The following is a 22,891-nucleotide window of genomic DNA, read 5'->3' on the forward strand; positions in this document are numbered from 1 at the left end:
ATATAATGTGAGGCAAAGAAAACGAAAAATGTTAAGTCTCGCGGAAAAGCATCAACTGTAATGTGTGAGTTTTGAGCGCATCGCTCTATGTTCATTCGGCAACACCCTGCTCTCAATACATAAGCTAACCCTACTCCTGTTCCTAATTTCAAGACCACGTGATGGTGGGAGTGAGTGAAGTTTAAATTCCCTTTCAGAAAGGCTGCTCAATTCATCCCCTATAAAAAATCATCCCTTTTATAGCGACATCTTACATGCCACGCTAAGGTATAACTTGACTGCTTGAGAATACCCAAGAAAGCGCCCATCTTGAGCGAGAGTCTCATCCTGAGATTCACACAAACACACCCAGAAGGTCCAGCAAGACCAGTGAGGTGGAGGTAAGACTCATTATTTTTAATCACGTGTGATAACGGCAATACACGGGGACGCTTGAATATTTAAGTAAATAAATCCAGCATTAAAATGTTGTTTTCATGGGACTGAATTTGTGCGTTTACAGCCTATAGGCCTTGGTTTTAGATAAGCACTATAATTCCTAACATTTATCTTACTGGTAGCTGTGAAATACGTGCTGATAATGTGCTATTTATTTTTAATCTAATCAAATCTTGTTTTTGTTTTATTTTAAACTATAGCAATTTTTCATCTATCTTTCTTAAAAGGAGTATAATAACATTGAAAATAATTACAACTGCATCAGCTTGAATTAATTAGATTATGTTTATATGTTTTAAAATGTTCTATTAGATCTTGTTAGCTAGTTTTTATTGTTTTTCCACCACTGTAATATTTAATTTAATCTCAAATTTTATCATTGAAAAAAATCCATATGACGCATTTGATGCCTTGGCTACGCATGTGGGCCTTCAAGTGAACTTAAGCCGACTTTTGGCGTGTTTACTTGCTAGTAACTCGCAGACATTTTTACATCTAAACTACCTTATGAGAAATGGTTCAGTGTGTTTTAAGAGGCTCCACATTATTACCACACACGTTCTATAACAGTAAAGTGAAACAGTGAAAATATTACCACGAAAAATACCTACAGTAGCATTGACTAGAAAAATAAATTCTTATCGAATGTTGATAAATAAAACAATTACTGTTTTTGGAATTTAGCGCTAAAATAAAAAAGTTCTCTACGTCTATTTAATTAATCTATAAACACAGCACACATAAAATAGAAGATTGAATTTTATCTCTGAAAAGCACAGTAGTCTACGTGCTCCTGAATTTAATAAATTAAGGTAACATGTAGACAAATCTAGAGTCATTTATAAATCAGAGGACCTTCTAAATAATTCATACCAACTATTCTGTCATCCCGAATTGCCCTTAGTATAGTCACTAGGGGTACAACAAACGACTTGCAATTTCATCACACTCCATTCAACACTCATTCGAAATACATGATTTAAGTCATGAATGAGGCCTTTCTCCTAACACCGAAACACCTGATTGTTGGCTAAATTTGTATCTGCCGAATTGATCAGATAACATGTTTGGAAAATTACATTGGCGAATATGATAAACAGCTCAGAGACGGACATATTCTAGCTGTTGCCATTGATTTGGTCCTGTCACCAGTAGATATAAGTCAAAAACCCCACGGCCCTCAAACGTATCCAGGTGATTTATTGATCTTTCAGCCTTATGCTTCGACCCATTTACTCTAAAACCGCAACCATATTTCACTGGAAATGCTTAGACATTTAAACAAAATCCTCAAATCAAACACGCCTGCTTGTAGGACCAGAACAAACAGGCTAAAAGAAACAATGACAATTTTAAACTGTGAAATTGATAAATAGCTTATGATATAAAATGTACACATATTCCATTATGTCTTAATAGTCAAGCATGCGTAACGTCACATGCTATCAGTGCACATTCGTTTTATGCCTTCTTTTCCACACATACAAAAAACAGTGGCATCATTTAATGTAGCAATGGGCTTTTTGGTCAGGGGAGAGAATAAAGAGCGAGCATATCACGTTTTACAATAAATAGTTACTACCAGCGAGAAGACTATTCGTTTGCAGTAGTGAATGTGACTGAACTCTGCGCATCGCGTTGTTTCGGGTTTGGTGTTATTGAGAGCAACGTCAGCAAAGAGGCACGGGGGGAAGGAGGGAGAGAGTGAATGAGCCAAGTTCTTCACCCTTGTGTTTTAACAAATCAAGCTGTTCTGTGGATACTCGCTTTCCAAGAAACCATCACGCACCCGAGTTCCTCCATTTGCATCTGAGACGAGTCCTCTCCGGTGTTTCCACCAGCTCTATTTGAACAGAAGCAGACCCCGGGGAAGGGACAGCTCTATCTTCTCATTATCAGATACAGGGGATGCTGAGCAGTGCACTGGACCGAACGAAACCGGGACGTAACTTCCTGCTGTAATGTCGTGCCGGGCAGAATATTGCGGTTTGGAATGATATGGAGGATTTCAGAACGTAATATTTGTTTATGAGGTAACGTTCAATTTGTTCTCAGAAGGTCATATCCCGCTTCTCTAATATCTCAGTATCGAAATGCACGTCTCTCGAGTGTTCTTAAGATGCATGGAGGGCTATAATGCGATTAGACGCATGTTGATCTAGATCCTTCTCTAAGTGAGAAAACGCGTCAGACCTTTATAAACAAAACATGCTGAATAGGGACTCTCTTTATAGTGATGTAAGAAGATTGTCTTGAAATGCGACGCAAACGAGTGAACGTGTTTTAAACGTCTCAATCTACACACACATCTGACATGTTACTCAATTAAACGGTGTAACCTGGACTGTTTGGTTTATTATGAATCCTGAAGGAGTAATCTTGCTCAACATGGGTTGACTCGCAATTAGTGAAATAATAATGTTTTTGCAGTCTTAGCGCGTAACGCCTTTCATATTTTAAGAAAGCTTATTTTAATCGATGGTAAACGAAGTAAAGTGATGCGAACCTTTAATAATGCGCAGTTATTTTTGACTTAATCCCCGACACATCCCTTCGCCGCCAGGGATGGAGTCGACCTAAAGGCCTAAAAGCATCAGCTCAGTTAATTCGGAGGGTAACACGACATTGCTTCGATAACAGTAAGATGATCAATATATATATCAATATATATGTATAAATAGAAAATTGCATTGCATTGTGGACTACAACCTCGAATCGAAACACAGGAAAATAATGTGACAATAAAATTATAAATTCAAAGAACACTTCTCAGTCAGTAATATGAGGTATCTAGGCCTAACTATTTTATTGTGCAGAAATATTATTAAAAAATAAATAAACATAAGTTATTTTTGTTCGCTGATAAAATATATAAAATACATTATTATCCGATGGAATGCACATTTTGCTATTTTAGAAAAAGAAATCGGGAAAAACACTTAGCCTGTGCAAACTGTAGCTATATACTAAATCGACGGATAGCAATATGCAAAAAGCATAACAGCTCTAAATGCACTCTCCAAACTGCAACCCAATCCATTTTCTCTAAAATCCATTTCACACTGAAATTAAAATTATACCAGATACTAATTACAAATATTATCCCAGTATTCAGAATACAATTTTCTGCACTTTAATTATATAACATTAACAATTTGCCAACACCAGCAGTCCATATACAAATGAAAGACATCGGATCTGTTGCATTCACTCATGTATGTTATTCACTGTTCCAGTTTTTTCACCAGCTATTAACCAGGACAACTGAATCAGGCCATTACTAACACAGAATATTTTTCAAATACACACCATGATGATGCAAAATAACACATTTATGCAGCATGGGTGGGATAATAGTAACTATAAAGACACCCAGAATAGGATTTTCTCCAATCACGTGCAAAGAAAAACTGTAATGTCTGGCCTTGAAAGTAGTGGACCGGCCTGTTTTCTTTAATATTCATTGGCAGACAATAAAGATGCTGGACAACATGTATCCAAGGGCATGTTGCATAAACAGCTTAGACTAGTCTTACATGGTAGTCATCAACATTTTCTTCAAGATAGGTCATAACTTCTTTAAATCAGTTAAATAAAAGATAGATTGGGGTAAGTGAAATATGAAAAGTAATACTCCTAACTAATTCCTAGTCTGTATGATAGCTGTTAAAACACACAACATTTTGCACAACATGGCTCTGGAAACCCCAGTGTGCACAGAGCAGAATCTGCCAGGAATAGTTTAGCGGATTATATGTCTGGGGTGACAGTGATGTAAACATAGCTTTTGCTCACCGGACTTGGTTAAACAGTGTAAGTGAAAGGCACATTTTAGACTGGAAAAGTCCAGGGTTGACTTGCTGTAGCCTCATGGTGCCTGTCAGACTTTATCTTTATTGGCTTTGGCAAACGTCTAGCCAAGTTTACACGGAATCCCGCTCTTCTTTTATCTGAAGGGTGCACACTCACATTGTTTACACACGTGAGATTAGGAGTGTGTGGGAGGGGGCGGCTTTCACGGTGAGAGTTGTTTGGTGTCTGTCGTGTATAGGCAGAGGCATTGTAATGCAGTACAGTACTATCCTCATGTGGGACGTATCTTCAGTGTGATGGCTGAGCATGAGCAGAGAAGGGGCGTGAGAGTGGGGCTAAGTTTGTGACCTCTCTTAATGGAATCAGCAGTGTTTAGCACCCTTCCATAAAACTGAGTTGCCCGAATGCTGGAAGTGTAAATATTTAATCTAGCGATACTTTAGAACAAACGGATCTCGACCCTTTCCTTGAAATTAATTGGCCAGGTCATGTTATGAGGACTGACTTTCCCCCACAAAATGTAAATGTTAATGTAGGTTATATCTCATATTTTGCAGCCCACGTCTTAGCTGTGTGCATATAATCAATTACAGTAGACTTGGGAAGAACAAAGAGCAACAAAGGCATCTGTGGTATTTTCATTAACCATATATCATTAGGTACTTCTTGTGTTAAAATAAGACCAAGGAAGATTGTTTTTTGGATAGTTATTTCGGTCACCCTCTCTTTTACAACAATAAATACGAATGAAGGAAAATGGATTTATGCTCGCGGGAAATCTTGAAGAAGTTAATAGTTTTCAAAGATTACTTTGAATATTTTTTTCGTGGTAGACAAATGCAATCATTAAACTGAACAAATGCATTAATTTAGTCATATTGCTCTTAGAAATTGTGGATACATTTTACATTTTCAAATTATATTTTGTGTAAACTTTTCCTGAATTACAGACGTATTGCTCAAGTGACTGAACATATTTAAAATTATGCATTTTAATTAAATTATTTTAGGCTTGATGATGTAAATATTTTTGTCTCAGCATTTAATTTTACTTTGTTTTCTCTCAATCATACACTTAAAATTTCATTTCACATTTTTATGTATAATATTTATTTTCCATGAAACATTTAACATAATATATAATAAAAACTATAAAAATGGTATTTCTTGAAATTAAACTAAATTGATATGACTATGAAATTTAGAGTGACAATTTTATTTTATTCAGTTTATTAAAGTTTTTTGAATACTTGTAAATCAAAGCGAACATTGATCACTCTAATCAATAGGGAAGATTCTTTGCTGGAAATATTCAGAAAAATTCAGCCCACATTTAGTAAATACTTATTTCATTTTACAGATATGCTACAGGAGAAAGCCTCAGCTGTGGCTGATGAAAGCATGACCGTGGCCCATTCCAGTGGCCACCCTGAGCTTACCAGTGACTCCTCAAATTTGGCCCTGCCTACAACTCCCAGCGTTCCCCAGAACAATGAGCCTGACCAGGTAGCCAATCAACTACACTTATTTTATGATCCTTTATGTTGAAATGTTCAAACTAGTCTTAACACCTGCTTAAGATATTGCATGTAACCTAACAGATGAAGCTATTCCTTTACACATTTCCTGACACACTGAAGCATTAATGATAAAAGCAAAAGACATATTTTTTATAATTAGTTTTCAATAAACTAATTCTAATACTACATTGTATTAAAATATATTTTGTTATTTTATTTTAAGCAGCACTTCAATATTCAACATAAGGCAGCTTCCATATTTTTAATGAAGTTAACTATCTAAAATAAATTACAACCACCAATTTATTCATATTTGTGTATGTAACTTCAGAACATTGAAAACATCAAAGTGGTTCTTCATGACAGAGAACTATGGAAGAAGTTCCACGAGGCCGGAACGGAGATGATCATAACCAAAGCAGGCAGGTAAGAACAGCGTAATTTCCAACCTCATTTAAACAGACATAACAGAAAGTGGTTTATCTAAATAGGTCACTGAAATACAAATTAAAACCAATAAAATAATAATAATGTAATGTTGATATTATCCTATCATAGCGAGACTGAATTCCTGTGCATACAAATATTTAATTGGAAACACAAACGGCTGCCCCGTGTATTAGATTTAACGTGCCCTATGGATTAAGAGCAGGACCCTGGATATTAAGCAGAGAATGAGTCAGTGGTCTCTGCCATTCTTAACCAGCAGTTTCTCAGGGCTTCTCAGTGGAAAATACAAAAGGTCACCACAATTTTTCTTTAATGCTGTAACATTGTGAGGGATGGGCTTCCCCCTGTCCAACTGATAAAGTGCTCTAAGAATCCTTAAACCCTTTGAAGAGCGAAGCAATGTTCGGTCGCACAGCTGTGCACATATCAGGAGACTGTACTTCCACTCGGCTTCAACAACAGATGGGCTCATTTCATTTTACATACTTTAGTATATAATGGACACCAGGCTCAGTTAAAGATGCTCAATATGTCAATCGAGCCATGAAGCAGGAAGAGCGTTTTACCGTTTTACTTTATTTTCTGGGGGGGATATGACTTGTAGGACATTACGCAGCCATTCACTCAACTGTAAATCTTGAGAAAACTTGCCAGGTTTCTCCACGATGGCTCCCATTACACAAAATTGAGGCCAATTTCATGCAATGATTCTCATCGTGGTCTTGTGTTACATAGTGAGCTTGAGCCATGTCAGCGCGGTATATGCGGTTTGACAGTAAATGTTTTCACCAAAGAAGATTTCACTTTTATGAAATTTCTCTAATTCAATTATTTCTCTCCCTAATGCTGTAAAAATAATTAATTGAGAACATTAATAAAATAAATGTGATGAATATTTTAAAAAGAGCATATTAGTACTGTATACAATGTGCAACAATCCTGCAGCCATGCAACTGCTGCTATGCAGAAAAACTGGGTCATACACAGCAGCGGCATCTCTTAAAGAGACAATCCACACAGCTGAACTCTGCTACAGCTCCAGTAAAGCCAAAGCGATTGGACTGTTGTTGAGCATACACGGACGTGGCCCAATACAAAACATGACTATTGAAAGCAGCCGGCTGGTGTTAACTGTACACAGCCCGTCAGAGCGAACATCAGCGGGCTGATGAGAGAGGCGCGGCGCTCAATTCGATGGCGTCTCTCAGGCCCTGAAGGACCTCTCTTGCTTTATCATCCAGCGCCTTTTGATCTAAGCGCTGCTGCGGGATCGTGCAGATAGCATGAATCACTGACAGGGCAGGCGCGTGAGAGCGCTAAAAGAAACAGCTGGCATTATACGTGTGCTGACACTGAGATGATACACTCTCAAACGTCCATTTCTCAGTGTCTACCTCACACATATACACTGAAGTGCAGGGGCCAAATTACCACCCAATTTGGCCTGTGAATGCACAGTGCTCCTACTAAGATTACTAAGGAAAGGAATCATGTTCATCCAAAAGAAATTTGACTCTTGTGACTATTATGATAATGTCCACAAACTTAACTACTGAAAACAGTATATTATGTTTAACTGTTCCCATAACTGTGCACAACTTGACTATACCTAGAGCAACATAATGCATAAAGATTTATCACAGATCCACCAAAAGACCGTATTAGACATGCCATGTGATCTTCTGTGGGAACCAATATCTACATATGGCAAAAATGGATGCAATGTAGATCCTGCACATGTGACCGAAACTTTTTAAAAAACGATTTATTGTGTACTAAATTCCAGCACTGTTAACATTTTCTAAATCATATTTCAAAGCACACATCATTTTTTTGTTATTGTCAAATTTTTGCAATATGTTTTAACGGGTTATTTCATCCAAAACAAAACTCCTTCCACCATTTATTCACTCTCATGTCATTCCAAACCACGGCTTTCTTTTCACTGTACAAATAAAACAGAAGTTGATCTTTTTAAGAACATTGATAGCATGGCCCCCATTGTCTTCTACTGTGTGGATACAAAAGCACCGGGATGTTTTTTTAATGTTTTCTTTTGTATTCCACAGAAGAAAGTCATACAGTTTTTGAACTGTATTTTTTTCTTCCAAATATCTGTCTCTGTGTTCATCAGAACAAAAATAATAATGATACAAATTTGGAACAACTCGGGGGTGAGTATATGTCGACAGAAATTAAATTTTGGGGTAAACTGTTCCTTTAAGTGCAATATGGTGCACTTTACTCAAAAAACACCTCTTTAGCAATTATTTACCCAGAGTGATTTACATGATTGGGTTACAGGCCAAAGCTTTACCTCTCTCTACCCTGAACTCTCTCACTAGGTATTAGAAGAAGTGCTTTTAGGGCCTTTCCTACACATCGCAGGACTCTGAAATCTTGCCTTTGCAAATGAAGTAAAAACGATTCAGCACAGGGCACATTTGTTTGCTGTGAATAAATTTATGACTGCGGGTGTAACCTTTCAAAAAGCTTCAAAACGTGATGCTCTGCAGTGAAGCTCTGTTCTGGAGGGAGTAGGGTGGTGCAGTGGTATGCTGGGGTTGTTATTCAGCAGCCCGGTATTAAAACGATCTTCCATTAAAATAAAAGAAAGAGCTTTGAGTTTATAAGAGGGCTAGATCTTTTTGCAACTTTGCCGATGAGATAAAAACAGATCCTTTTTATCTCGTGAAGAGGTCACTGAAGGTATCTATTGACGTGTTTTATGACCATGTCTGCTATATTAGCATATTTCGTCTGTCATCTCGGTATCTGAGCACATTGAGTTCCCAGATTTTATAGAGCCGCTCCATTAAGACAGAATCAATCTTTAAATGTATATATCTGCCCAAAAGCAAATCAGTACCAGGTACAGTGGAACGCGGTTCCATATATGGGGTCGCTAAGGATAACAGTTCAATTTCATGCTGTGGGTAAAACGCTGATTGTAGACAGTATGTCAAACCGAGCCATTGCTGTGGGCTGCTTTTTCAAGGATTGCCTGGAGATGCTAAGGCTCTCAGCCTTCTCGAAGACTAAAGTGAGCTTTTGTGATTCTTAAACAACTAATCTGTACTAAAAACAGGTTAAGCTGTTATCTGATCACTAATTGCATACTGATCCTCCCAAAACAAACACTTGCCGTGATTCTCTTGCACTTAAGACCTGTTAAAACCCCCAAAAGAGGCGATAAGACAGTCTCATCCATGCTTACTGTCAGCGCTCAGCTGTCGCTCACGCACCCCAGCCAGAGCCCAAGTTTCATTAGATTGTATGGAGGAAAAAGCTGCTCCTGTAATGAGCTATAAAGACAGTATTGTGTGAGTGAATGACACAAATGAGATAAACGTTTGGAGTAGATTGAAGGAGAATGACTTTAGCAAGGGTAAATGCGGCTTAACACTTGCTTTACAATTTAGATCTAAGTGTCGTCTGAGGTCAAGAATAGAGTTATATATTCACTAAACAAAATCTGTTGTGTTTATAGAAAAAATATAATTATTTTACCTTCTGTACTAATGCAAGCAACTACAAAAGTTTATAATTGAAAAAAGTGACATCATTGGTACAGTATCTTATAAGGGTATAGCACAATTTGTAATTCTGGTGAATTCGTCTTCAATCTTTTAGGCGGATGTTTCCCGGCTACAAAGTGAAGGTCACAGGGATGAACCCCAAGACCAAATACATCCTTTTAATCGACATCGTTCCAGCTGATGACCATCGGTACAAGTTTTGTGACAACAAGTGGTGAGTTCATCATCCTTTTGTCTGTTTAAAATGACTGGGCAGTAAAATGGTGACACTGGTGTTGGGAGGGGAGTCTGGAAAGTCTTCTGCAAATCTGAAAAAAATCTGTGTCTGACTGTGGTCCCTTGAGGCAGCTGATCCTCAATGACTTTAAAGTAAAAAAAATCTAAAATTGTTTTATAAAAAATATACTGTATATACAGCCGCAGAAGAGACCATGTTAAACATTTTTTTATTTGTTCAGAATTTACTATTTATATGTGTTTCGGTAAAATTATTATTTTGGTTTCATCCTGTAAACTATTAGCAATGTTTCCCCCAAATTTCGAATAGAAATTGTTTTAATTTGCAAAAATCTGGAGAAACAGTTCAAAATAACAGAAAAGGTGCTTTGCATTTTTCAGACCTCAAATACTGCAGAGAACATGTTCATATTCACTTTTAAGTAATACAACAGTAATATTTGTTCATGTATTTAGGAAACGTTCAAAAAATATTTTTATACCTAATTTTTTATCACAGTTTTCATGTGTCTTGTCATGCTGTGAGTCTTTCACATTGCTGTTGGATGACTTTATGTCCATCCAGATGTTTGATTGTTGAAATTCAAAGGACACTGGACTGTTATTGTCTGCAATACATGTAGAAATGCTGATCAAATGAAAAATCTGAATGGTCTCTTTTTTCCGCACATTTTTTAACTTTGGGATTAACAACAAAAATATATTACATATATTACAATAATAATTATGAAGGTAATGGTAGGAAATGCAATTTTTAAATAGTTTAAATTTTAATACCTACGAATATATATGTTGGTAATGTTTGCATTAAAGCAAACATTACACACACCAACATTTTGAAGGCCTATTTATTAGCAAAGCATGTGCAGTCTACATCACAGCAGTTTATCTATGCAATACTATATCTGGCTGTGTAGTGTCATTAGCACACAGTTAATTACCATAGGCCACAGCAGGCAGTCTGTCAAAACCATTGGTCTTAAACAGCTGGGTGATGCCTGTTGTCCTTTTTGTGACCCTGCGCCTCTGACGACAAGATATGGGCACTATCTACTTATGCAACTAAGCAAAAATTGGCACTACAAATAAATCAAATCCAGACTGTGAAGAAACAAAATAACTATGGCAAGCAAATTTCTATAAATTGCATGTTTGGTCAAAAGAACTAGTATTTTATGACCCTTTTTCAAAATCTGCGGGATGGGCTGGAATTCAGCCATTTGCCAGCATCGTTTCTGGAAATCTTCAGCGACACCTTTGAGGCGCACAATTAGCGGTGATGTTATGGTCAAAGCAGCCATCCCAAGTCTTCGGGAATTACTCCCATAATGCCATGGACATAACCGCTCACGCACAGAATCTGTCATTAATGTACAGATGTTCTGTATAAAGCAAGCCTGTTCTACACTCTGCCACTAAAACCTACAGTGCTTGAATGATGCTGAAAAACAACCTTCCTTTAAGAAGCGGTATGACCATGGCATGATGTCAAGAGGTGTGGGAAAGCAATGTACAGTTAGAGCTACAACCGAATCTTTATTTATCGGCATATGACGTAGAATCAGAATGTTGCCAAGGCAGGGCAGTTTGAGCTACGGGGGCAACCTCAGCCATTAAAGTGCTCTTTGTCAAGAGCAAAATGTTGATAATTTTGGGGAGCACACTGATACCAGAACACGTATTTACTAGTCCAGAGCCTTTAACAATATGATCCCTATGTTTCTCACTACCATCTTGCAAAACTTAATTCCAGGTCCTATGAATTTACTAGTATTGTTAGCTCCCAATACTCTTCAATTGACTATATGAAGGTTAGGCTAATTCTTGCTTTTGTATGCCAACTACAAGCATTTCTAGTAAACAGACAGTCTACACTCGCTGCCTTTAAATTTTGAAAATTTATGGTCAAATCAACATTTTCTGAAGCGCATTGGTACTCAGCTGTTCTTTCTTCATGTCGCTGAAAAGTTACTTTCATGCTTTTTTTACATTTAAACAACTAAATGAATGATTAATCATAACCATTAACTGACTATAATCTGATTATAAACGACATATTATGCATTTTATATTAAGATTTCCCACACCAATGAGGAATGATAGATTCACCACATTTTTTCCAGCTGGCTAACAGCGGAAGTTCTTATGAATGTTCCATGCATATGACCTGTAAAAACTGCATTAAAAACTGCATTTTTGATTTCACAAAAATGATAAAGTTATCTAAACTTTTGGGAGTCAGCTGGTTTTACTATTTTCTTTAGGATGGTGGCTGGAAAAGCAGAGCCTGCGATGCCTGGAAGACTCTATGTCCACCCAGACTCTCCAGCAACAGGAGCCCATTGGATGAGACAACTCGTCTCCTTTCAAAAGCTGAAGCTCACAAACAACCACCTTGATCCCTTTGGGCATGTGAGTGACCTTAATTGAATCACTTTGTACAGATGTGAAAAGCAGTGATAGATTTAAATAAAAATCTGACATTGTAGTTTGAAACAACACTTGAGATTAGACTGAAAAGGTAAAAAGTAATAAGAAGAGTAGAGAGAGTGAAAAAGTCATTCAACTTTGCTTTAATTTTGACTCATGACAGATATTGCTTTATCATTTAGAAAAATAAAAAGTTATTTCGGCTCAACACTTCTTCATATTAATAAGTTTGTCCGTGCTTTACATAAGATTTTGTACCTGCCTGATCAGGACTTCTGTAGAACTTGCAAACTCAAATGTAATTTCAGACAGACTGTGAATGTGAATACACATTAGAATAAACACACCTCACGTGAGGGTTATACGGTATTGATCATCTGCAGAAAGTAAGAGAGAAGAAACCGAGATAGTTAAGCAGAGGTGAGTAGTCCATGGCAGCGCTGCCCAGAAGGACCCTGTGGATCTAGCTTGTCTAGGACGATTACATCAGTAGCAAGCTCATTAGGTTCATAACCTGTCGGAATGGCAAAAAGTTGGCCCGTCAGGATTAGTCGAATGTCTAGGAAGTGAAAAGGGCGAGTAATGAGCCCGGCAAGAGGCTGCTAAGCTCTACTGACGCCCACACCAGCGGGAACACTGCTGCTAGCCGAGAGCTCCAATGCACCCTGGATAGGACAAACGACACAAGTCACAGTCAAAACACACACCAAAGTCCTCCTACATCACACCAATGTAAAATAAATGCATTGTGTGTCACATGATCAAATTCAGATGACATTGTTTTGGTGGACTAGTTCTGCTGCAGTGACTTTCATGTGGTTTGCTAGCTGTGATCTATTATGGTTCCCACAACACCATGCTTTTATTTCATTTGCAAATACTAAGCCACTGACCGTGTAGACACCCAACACCAAAAAGTATTTACAGGCTCGCAGACAAAACGCAGGGCCATCGAGCTTCTAGCCCGCATGACATAACTTTTACCCCCCAAAATAGATCTTGGATTAAAAAAACAGAGATGAAAGACACAGGGCAGACTCGGAGCCGGCATTGATCTTACAAAGGTGCTTGATTAATACACTTAGACAGCAGACATCCCTGTATCTGAATACCCAGTGCAGTGAGTATCACATGGTATTACCTCAAGACGCCAGCCAGCCAACCAGGCAAAGGTCAGATGTGTCTGCACTCACCCAATAAGGCACCCAATCCATTCATTTGATCAGGGCTACTGTCTGCATGTCCAAGCAATGGGGATGGGGGGGTGGGTTGTAGGTCGACGGTAGGGATTGACCTGGGCTTGACCTTTGTGCACTCTTGCTCCCGACTCCTCTTAAAAAATTGCAGCAAGAGGAGAGCTGCCTCACTCTCTGTCTGAGAGTCGGCGTAACAAGGGAAAAGCATTGATGCTCATTGGCCCTGACAGAACTGTGTTAGGTATGACCCTAACTAAACGCTTCACTGAACACACAGATGGACTGAGCAGACTGGTGCTAGTACACTGTGATCAAATTCACACACAGAAAAGATCCAATTGGATTACTTGCATGCAACGCAACACAAAAGCACTTAATATATTATTGATCATGATGTAGCAGGGTAATTGTAAATGAAGTGTGCATTTGTATATAGATGCATGTATAACTATGTAAAAAAAAGGAAAATGCTTAATCTTTCTGAAAAATGTCATCATGCATGATTGCCTTTCTTCTCCTCACAGATCATCTTGAACTCTATGCATAAATACCAGCCCAGGCTACACATAGTGAAAGCTGATGAGAACAATGCCTTTGGTTCTAAAAACACGGCCTATTGCACTCATGTCTTCCACGAGACGTCATTCATTTCGGTTACATCTTATCAGAACCACAAGGTACCAACAGAACCTGCGGTAGCCTGTTAACTGTCACCCGTTCCGTGTACGGGACACCTAAGTTTGTGTCAATATTGTGCATGTAATTTCTGATCGAATCATGACAAACTATATATTATTGGAAAGGTCTTCGACTATACTTAGAATACAGATTTCTTTGGTGTTTTTTTAAATAATTTATGTAGGGAAAGTGTTTGATTCTTTTTATAAAAAGAGTGTGCTTAGTTTTTTGTTATCCTTTTGTGACCCATATTTTTCTAATATATTTTTTAATCAAAGAAAACCATAAACTGAATTTTTTTCTTTTTTACAATAAACCTAACAACATACCTTTAATTTTTCTTTTTGTCTGTGTGTTTTTTTTGTTGTTGAAATAATCAGCTACTTTTCTATTTTCAAACGAGACCAACATGCGTTTTTATGTGTAAGCTCAAAAAGGACTCTGTTAACAGGTACATAGAATGACACATACAGGAATTCAATAATGTTGAACGCTCACGTGGGATTTCTTTCTATGCGTTTGATAGATCACCCAGTTAAAAATTGAGAACAATCCTTTCGCCAAAGGCTTCCGTGGCAGTGATGAAGGTGATTTGCGTGTGTCCAGACTTCAAGGGTAAGACTGTTATTTAAAATATACTCATATATTGCAACAAATGGATGTTTTACTCATCAAGTGTCCCTCTTCCTAGGAAAGATTACCCTGTCATTTCTAAGAACATGGTTCGACAGCGGCTTATCTCATCACATAGTCATCTGTCAGGAAAACTGGGTGCAGGTGTGTTGAGTAGCCACCCGCAAGTGGTATCTCACTATCAGTATGACAGTGGAGTTCCTCTGCCAAACCCTGATTCCCAGGAATCACACTCCAACTCCTTTTCATCCAGTCGAGAATCAAGCCTTCTTTACCACTGCTTTAAGCACAGAGGTATGACAACAACATTATACACCATTTTAAAAAGAGGCCCTTGCAAATGGATTAGCTGTCCTCTCTAAATGTAAAAGGGATGTTTTTCCAAACCTTTCTTTAAGATAATACAAGGCACTTGGAGCTGGGATGCAAACGACCCTATCTGGAACCATCAGCCCCTGCAGTTTCCGAAGAGCACTACTTTCGCTCCCCTCCAACCTACGAGCCACCCCTACTGTCCCATCCATACTGCAACGAAGCATTGGGTTCTAGAGAAGCATGCATGTATGGGGGAATGGAGGGAGAGGCTGGCGGTGCAGTGGGTACGAATGACCTACCAGCCCCCTCCCTGAACTGCAACATGTGGGCATCGGTTCAGCCGTACCCTCGCTACGGCATGCAGACTGTGGAAGCCATGCAGTACCAACCTTTCACTGCCCACTTCAGCAGCACAGCCACTGCTGCTTCTGTGGTGCCTCACCACTCTCCGTCCATGCAGCGACCGCATCCGCCACCTCCCGACCTGGTCACTTTTACCACACAGCGGGTACTGCCGCCTACTTTATCATCGAATTCTCCCTCTGGCCCCGCCTCCCGTGACAGAGCTGCACATTCCACCCTGTTTCACCGGAAGCCAGCGTCGCCGTTGTGTTCGCAAAGGGATTTCACAGGCTATCCGACCCAGAGCCCCACATCAACACGAGAACCAGCCTATCAATACCAAACTGGATTGACCAGTGTTGGACCACATTGGACTGACAGCTAAAATGAGACAAACCAATTGTATCGATCATATTTCTATTCAGTTTAGATCATAATATTCTCACTGAACAATGCATTAGAGATTATTTTTCCATACAGCCATGAGGCAAATTGTAAATCAAAGTCAAGCCATACATCTATTTAGACTCATAGAATAGAATGGATGCAATCTGTGGCAGTGTGTATTTATTTGTAACCGAGAGAGAAATGAGTAGCAGTGGTTAGGCAAAGCAGCTCTCCTATTTTTGCCAAGTGGTTGATATCCTTAGGACAACATCATGTTGACCCTGGGACAACATTTAAATCAACCAATCAGATTTACAGTTTTTTTCCCATTGTTTTTCACTTATCATTACCCTCTGATTTTAGGGGTAAGTTATGGGTAGGGTTGGGTTTTGGTGTGGATTTAGGTTTTATTTATAAAAACGTTCTCCTTCGGTTAACAAAATATGTTGTCCTGAGGACATCAACCACTTGGCAAATCTGTTTGATCTAGGCAAAGCACAATAAAACAATGGGTACAAACAGAAAGAATGCCAACCAGCTCTGTAAAAATGATTTTAGTAAATTATATAAATGAGCATAGTTTTTCTAGTTAACCTTAAACCTAGTTACTCAGGCTGGCGTCGTTCTCTTGAAAAAGTATGCAAAACCTGTGCCAAACAAAAAGATGTTTGAGTTATTTTGCAGGCTGTTATTATTAATCTATGTTATTTTCATTAACAAAAGAATCAAACAAAAAGGTATTTTTCCATTGTACGTATACATGGTCAATGCAAAGAGAATTTCTAATGTACTTTATATGTTTGTAATACATTCACATCAATGACGATTTTATGCAATAAAATATCTGATCCTCTACCACCAGGAAATTTTTAAAATGATAAAATTCACAAAATTCTAACAAACCTCTGCTCCATAGTACCTGTTTATGGATTTTAATAAATGTATAGCTAGGTAAATGAATGCTGACTCAAAACAAGCCATCAAAGTCTACAGCTCAATACTCTTGGATGGTCTTCTATGCTCTTCCTTTTTCCTCCGTTTCTGTTGGACACTGTCTCTGAACGAAGTGTAAGGCTGAACTCTATGTGCTGCTAGAAAAGGGTTAGAGTTGCGAGTCTGGCACCAAACCCATTGTTCAATATGTGCAATTAGTGCAATGGGACATCAGAACAGTTCCTTGCAACCAGATGGGAGCTTATGGAACGATCATTAAGCCAAGAGGAGAGAAGAATAGAGAAGAACAGAGACCTCAGCTGAAGTCCAAACCCCAACAGGCTGAGTTGGAAAATCCTTAAAAGACTGAAAATGTAAAACAGCCTATGCAGGCAGGCAGCCAGCCACAAGGCAAATTCAAAGAGGATGGGGCATCACTGGTAAGCCTGAGGTTCTAATGAGGAAAATTGGATGTGTTAAGAGAGCATATGGTTGTGCATTTCCTAACACTATCTCGTTTACGTTTGGATCACTTACAAAATTGCAAAAAGTTTTTTTTTGCACACCAGTTGAATAAACTGTTCCTTTTTTGGCCTCCCATGATTAGTTCATTATGTAGCACTGTGTCCAAGCACTCCTCTTTAAAGATGTTAGAAAGCAGATTAAAGTACAGCAACTTCTCAGTGGTGTGACACAAGCTATATTAACAAAATTCTGTTATTATTTTAACACTTAAGTTAAACCACTCACAGTGAGAGAAGAAAACAGAGCAGGTTCACAAAGAGCTTGATCTTCAGTTTACAACAGGTGCAACTGTATATTTTCTATCAAGTCATAGTGTATGTCGTATATATGTGAACCATGAACTGATATATGGTCATGTGCTACTGACACATGTTTGTCATGATACTCATTTCCAACTCATGAGAGCAAGGAGATCTGCGGCATATGAGGGTGTGCGAATGTTAGTGTACAGAATCTCTTAAATGACCCAACACAGCTGTTTTAATCGAAAGGTGTATACAAATATATTAAACATAAAATAATAATAATAAAACAAAATGAAAAAGAATGATTCCAGAATGTTTTGTATGCGCAAATGAGATATTAATACCAATCACACTAAAGAATTTATAATACTGGCCATCAGGGGAGAGATCAATTTGAAAAATAACATGAACATTTTATGAATCAAAATAAAATAATTGCTGTTGGATTTCACTTTCAATTGCAGTGCTAAAAACTGTGTATATTTTTTTAAACATTCATGAGGAAAACATTTTTATGTGAAAAACTATAATATCACTGTATTTTTTTGACGCCCCAGCTGCCAGAAAACGTTCACAGGATTTTTTACAGTGCATGGAACCTAAAGTACTCTTTTCCCACATTATTTAAGTGTGAAAGCATTTTATACAATACATAGCATTTTATACAATACATAGTATTTTAATCCATAACAGAAGTGAAAAGGTTTCTGACTTTATTGAAATACAAAAAAAGAACAAGTTGGCTAATTTGTACAAGGTTTCTCAGAACATGAGAAAAAACATGTATCTTCAACATACATTACCTTCTTAGATAAAAAATAAAAGGGGCATCATGGAAAAAGGCACATTGGTCCCTTTGAATGAGTCCCAGTGGACTGCTGATGAAACCATCCAGATTTGAGGAAAAGGGAGGGAAATAAGAACATCAGAGATCCTGGCTCTTTTAAAACATCCAAAAGCATTTTGATTTACATAAGTGATAAACAATCCAAGAAGGGATTACATAAAGCACCAACAGAGTCATAGGACATATGAGAATGAAATAAATATCCATTGTTTGATACATAACTTTAATGTCTTGCAGTGCAGTTTCTGAGTGGGTTCAAGTACAGGGAGTGTCATGTGGTACTTTAATATGCTTTTAAAAACTGAAATGCTCTGCCTTACCAAATCCCATCTGATAAATCTAGGAACACTTAAAAAGAACAATCATTGTCATCTGATCAAAACTTAGCCGGCCTTTTTTTTTAAACCAAAGCTTTGGTAGCACATAAAAAGGCAAACTGGACCTCTAAGATTCATGCGATTTAACTTTCCACATAAAAAGCAGTCTATCTCCATTAAAAGAGAGCCAGGTTTAAGCCTCACATAGAATACTCTCGCTAGTAGTATCTATCTAAGTTGAGACCGTGGGGCATCTGGAACTCATTGGGGAGATCCAGTTGTACCTTTCCCTTGCCCTTGCAGCTTCCCACTGTCGTCCCTAAATCCCGTCTGAGAGCCGGCAAGGCTAGGGACTCTCTGACCTAGAAGCTTAAGTCACTACTCCTTGTAAAATTTGGAACCAACTCCACCAAGGTGCACTCAGAAGTGTACTTTAAATACTTGGGAGATTTAATATCAACTTCATTGTGGCCTTTCTGGAGCCCAGTAAATAGTCAATTAGTGGATAATTCTGATTCAATCCACATGCGTTCAGATCCGGACAGCTTTGCAGGACCCGACAACACTTCCTGGATGAAAAGACAGGGTGACTAGAAAGGGAGGGCCACTTCAAATTCCTCTTTTTAGTCTCACCTGCCTAAAGCATACGGCATAAAAGTTTTTACATCTAGGGACCGCTACTCATTGTGTTTTTTTAGAGATTCAGGGAAGAAAACTAAATTGTAAGAGTTAAAAGTTGTTTGTGGTTTTGCAGCATCATGGGGAGAGGGGATTGACTGATCTGAGACTAGGGGGTGGGCTTTAGGAGGGCCAAATTGGGAGATTCAGAGGTCTAAGTCAAGTGCTGGAACTATGGCGGTGTCCCTTGATCATAAAGTACATCTGGTTGACTCCAATAAAACATAAATCCAACAGTAGAAAATTGGGGTCCAAAATCACTGAGTGGCTTTGGATAAAAGCAACAATAAAAATTAATAATTGCAATAAATACATACCACGGATTAGAGTTCACTAAGAAAATGCAGGATGGATTCATCTTTTATCCATTGGATTAAATAGAGGCCTATGTGGCTGATATATGGTGTGCTGAAATGGCAGAACAACACAAAATTTGGAGAAGGAAACTCCACTGTAGGCTTGTTTTTATAAAAGACTAACTAATCACAACAAAGCTTTGCAAAGTGAACAATGCTGATCCCAATCCAAATTTGTATTTCAATGAATGTCTTTAAAAAGCAGGACATCATTATAATAAACTGTTGGGGTGGGATTTGGGGAATACAAATGCATAGCATTCCAATGACTTCATTTGTGTGTCACACATGTCTCCATTTTTAAAGCCAGTTAATGTCTCAGCTTGTGAACCTGCTTGTGTTTGTGTAGTACGGGGAAAATAAATTGACTGTAAATGAGCCCATGAAAGCAGGATATGTATCTTGTAAGCTTTCATGCAACTCGAATGTTCAATACTCCACCTCTTTGCTCTGATTTTCTGTGGAGTGTATCCAGCCAATCAGGTGTTAACACACCAAGGGCGGCCCCTTTCTTAAGCCCCCAATCCTAATACGGCATCTTAGTGTGTGTACAGCAACAAGAGGGAATGCAGGATGTGTTACATGTTGTAAACCAACCAGGGTTCTTGCAGCATACGCGTGACCCATCGGCAACCAATCAGCTCTCGCTTCTCATCTTTTATCTATAGTACAGCAACTGTACAGGTCAAGGGAAACAGGGATCATATTCCTCAGTCATGTGACCAGGTGAATAATAACGCATTGGTTGTTTTGAGGACAAGAGTAAGAAATTACATGCTTCTAAAAAAAGGATCTGCGATCTGCAAGGTCCCAACTGATCCCCTGTCAGGTATATGATGTAAGAGCCAAATGACAAGACTACGTTTACAACAGCAGATTTCTTCCTCTCGCAGGACCAAGTGTTCAAGTCCCACATCAGAACTCCTTTAAAGGCATTAGTCATTTAAGGAAGTGGAAAACCAATTTGTTTTAGCTGGAGGCACTGTTTATGCTTACCTCGCATGGACCAGTTCTGTTACTACAGCACCTATTCCATTTATTTTACCAAAATAACAAATGAATGAACTTATGACTTGACAGAAAAGACTCAACAGGGGCTATCTGGAGTGGATACTACTCTGCCTTTACGAACAGGGACTGGTCTATTCGTATATAGACAGGTTAGGGTGTATAGAAAAGGAGAATGGCTGCCACTTTTCAACCATCTGGAGTGTCAAGCCCCTCTACTGGCTTACGACTGTTAGTGCAGTTTTATCATGGTGGTTTGTATAAATAAATCTATATAATCTGAATTTCATCAAACTAAAGTTCTATTTAATTAATCCATGGTTGGTTATTTATAACACACAAACCATTGAGGCACGAAATTTTCAATGCAAATGTTCTTCAATTCCTAAAGTAACACTTCGAAATTCTATAGTTGGGACATAAATACTTTTGTACTTTTATTAGAAAGTACATGAAGATGTTTGCTAAAGGACAAAAATGTTAGTTAATCTATTTATTACACATCTATGGTTTTATCACACCATGAACCCGAAGGCCTGTGTCTATCCCAGAATCACCTCTGCCACTTTAACATTGTTCCTGGGAGAGGCTTCCAATCCCATATACTGTGAGGGAAGATCTTGGGATTAGCCTGGAAAAAGCAAATACAAAGCCTCTGGCTAATACATTGGTCATCTTAAAATCCCAATTGAGATTTCGCCTCCCAAGAGCTCACCTCCGGCTACCGCCTGCGCATAGATCAAGTGTTTAGTTTGACAAATGCAGCTTACAGGAGATCAGGCCACCAGTGACTGACAGAGAAGGCAGAGAGGATAAGAGCAACTAGAAGTGATTACCAGGCTAAAGGAGGAGAAGTACAATACAACCTTGTTTGTCATTTTGAACGCCTTGCCAGCCAAAGCCTGTATTGCGAATTAGCCAGGTCCAATGAGCAAATAAAAATGACTAAAGCAGATTGGCCTTGTGAGTCACCTGCAACATCCACCCGGCAACTAACTGAAAAACTCACAGGTTCAGGATAGCAGGATTTCCAATCAGTTTCATCAGCGATTATCTGACACATTAACCGAATGAAAGCTATTGTGTTTGGGAATCTGCTCAACGGAAAGTGCAAATAAAGTAAATAAAACAACACACTGAAATTGAGAGTCATGAAAGAAAACCTTAGCACTTTTCTTGTATTTTAGACCGATTACAAACACAGCTGCAGAAAACTTTAAGAGATCATTCCAAATTTGCATTTAATCATATATTAATCAATTTAATTCTAGATGTATTGTTGTCATTCCAGTCCAGTGTCTGTCAAAGCCATCCAACAGCAACGTGAAAGACTGACAGCATGAAAAGACACATTAAAACTTTGATAAAAATGTTTTTGGATATCACATAAAAGATATTTTAGAAATTTTGATAAATACATGTACAAATATTACTTGTGTGCTTTAAAGTGAATGGACTTTAGTTTTCATGTTCTACAAATAAATGCAAATAGAAAAAAAAAATTTTTATTTGCAATTTATGAGAAATATTGTAAGTTGTTCAATTTGTTGTACAAAAATGTTAATTTTAGCACAGAAAAACTGATTTTGAAATGGTCTTTTAATTTTTTCGTGTATAAGAAATTAAACATTCATTAATAAAGCAGTTTATCAAATTAGTGTTCAGTCCATTTTTTAAATCATTCTCTTTTTTAAAGAAACAGAGAAAACAGACTATCATTTTGACCATGGGCAGGTAAAATACTGTAAATAATTTTTAATAAAATAATAGTATAATTGACATTTCTCTGAAATCACAGTATCTTACACAGAAGTAGAACACCTAGAATACTTATTCAGCTGACTATAAATCATTATTTGTTATAAAATTTCAATTTATTTTATTGATACTTTTTTATTTAAGATGAAATTTAAATTTTCAGCATCAGTTGGTGTTAAAGACGATAATACAGCATACAGTGGTAAAAGGCTAAGTAATTATTGTAATATAAACAAGTGATACCAG

At 37.9% G+C, this 22,891-nt stretch overlaps 2 protein-coding genes across 6 annotated transcripts in view; one reads left to right on the top strand and one right to left on the bottom strand.

The window, feature by feature from the left end:
• The window catches only part of brip1 (BRCA1 interacting helicase 1), a 74,976-nt gene that overhangs the window by 4,790 nt on the left and 47,295 nt on the right, over window positions 1-22,891 (bottom strand). For 2 of the 5 annotated variants that reach the window (XM_056757678.1, XM_056757673.1), the window contains exon 24: window positions 12,948-13,092. The exons of 2 other annotated variants lie outside the window; for them this stretch is intronic. The gene's annotated coding sequence lies outside the window, so the exon portion shown is untranslated. Of the gene's footprint in view, window positions 1-12,947; window positions 13,093-18,455; window positions 18,560-22,891 lie in introns of those variants that run through there. One more of the 5 variants, XM_056757676.1, reaches the window with a different exon arrangement.
• On the top strand, window positions 2,413-15,976 carry tbx4 (T-box transcription factor 4). The gene is made up of 9 exons (XM_056757682.1): window positions 2,413-2,471; window positions 5,612-5,757; window positions 6,103-6,197; window positions 9,855-9,974; window positions 12,262-12,409; window positions 14,148-14,300; window positions 14,828-14,916; window positions 14,993-15,228; window positions 15,333-15,976. The coding sequence occupies exons 2-9, from the start codon at window positions 5,614-5,616 to the stop codon at window positions 15,974-15,976; spliced, it is 1,629 nt and encodes a 542-aa protein (XP_056613660.1). The 5' UTR covers window positions 2,413-2,471; window positions 5,612-5,613.

This window comes from Triplophysa dalaica, chromosome 9 (assembly GCF_015846415.1).
Source record: "Triplophysa dalaica isolate WHDGS20190420 chromosome 9, ASM1584641v1, whole genome shotgun sequence".
Taxonomy (NCBI): Eukaryota; Metazoa; Chordata; class Actinopteri; order Cypriniformes; family Nemacheilidae; genus Triplophysa; species Triplophysa dalaica.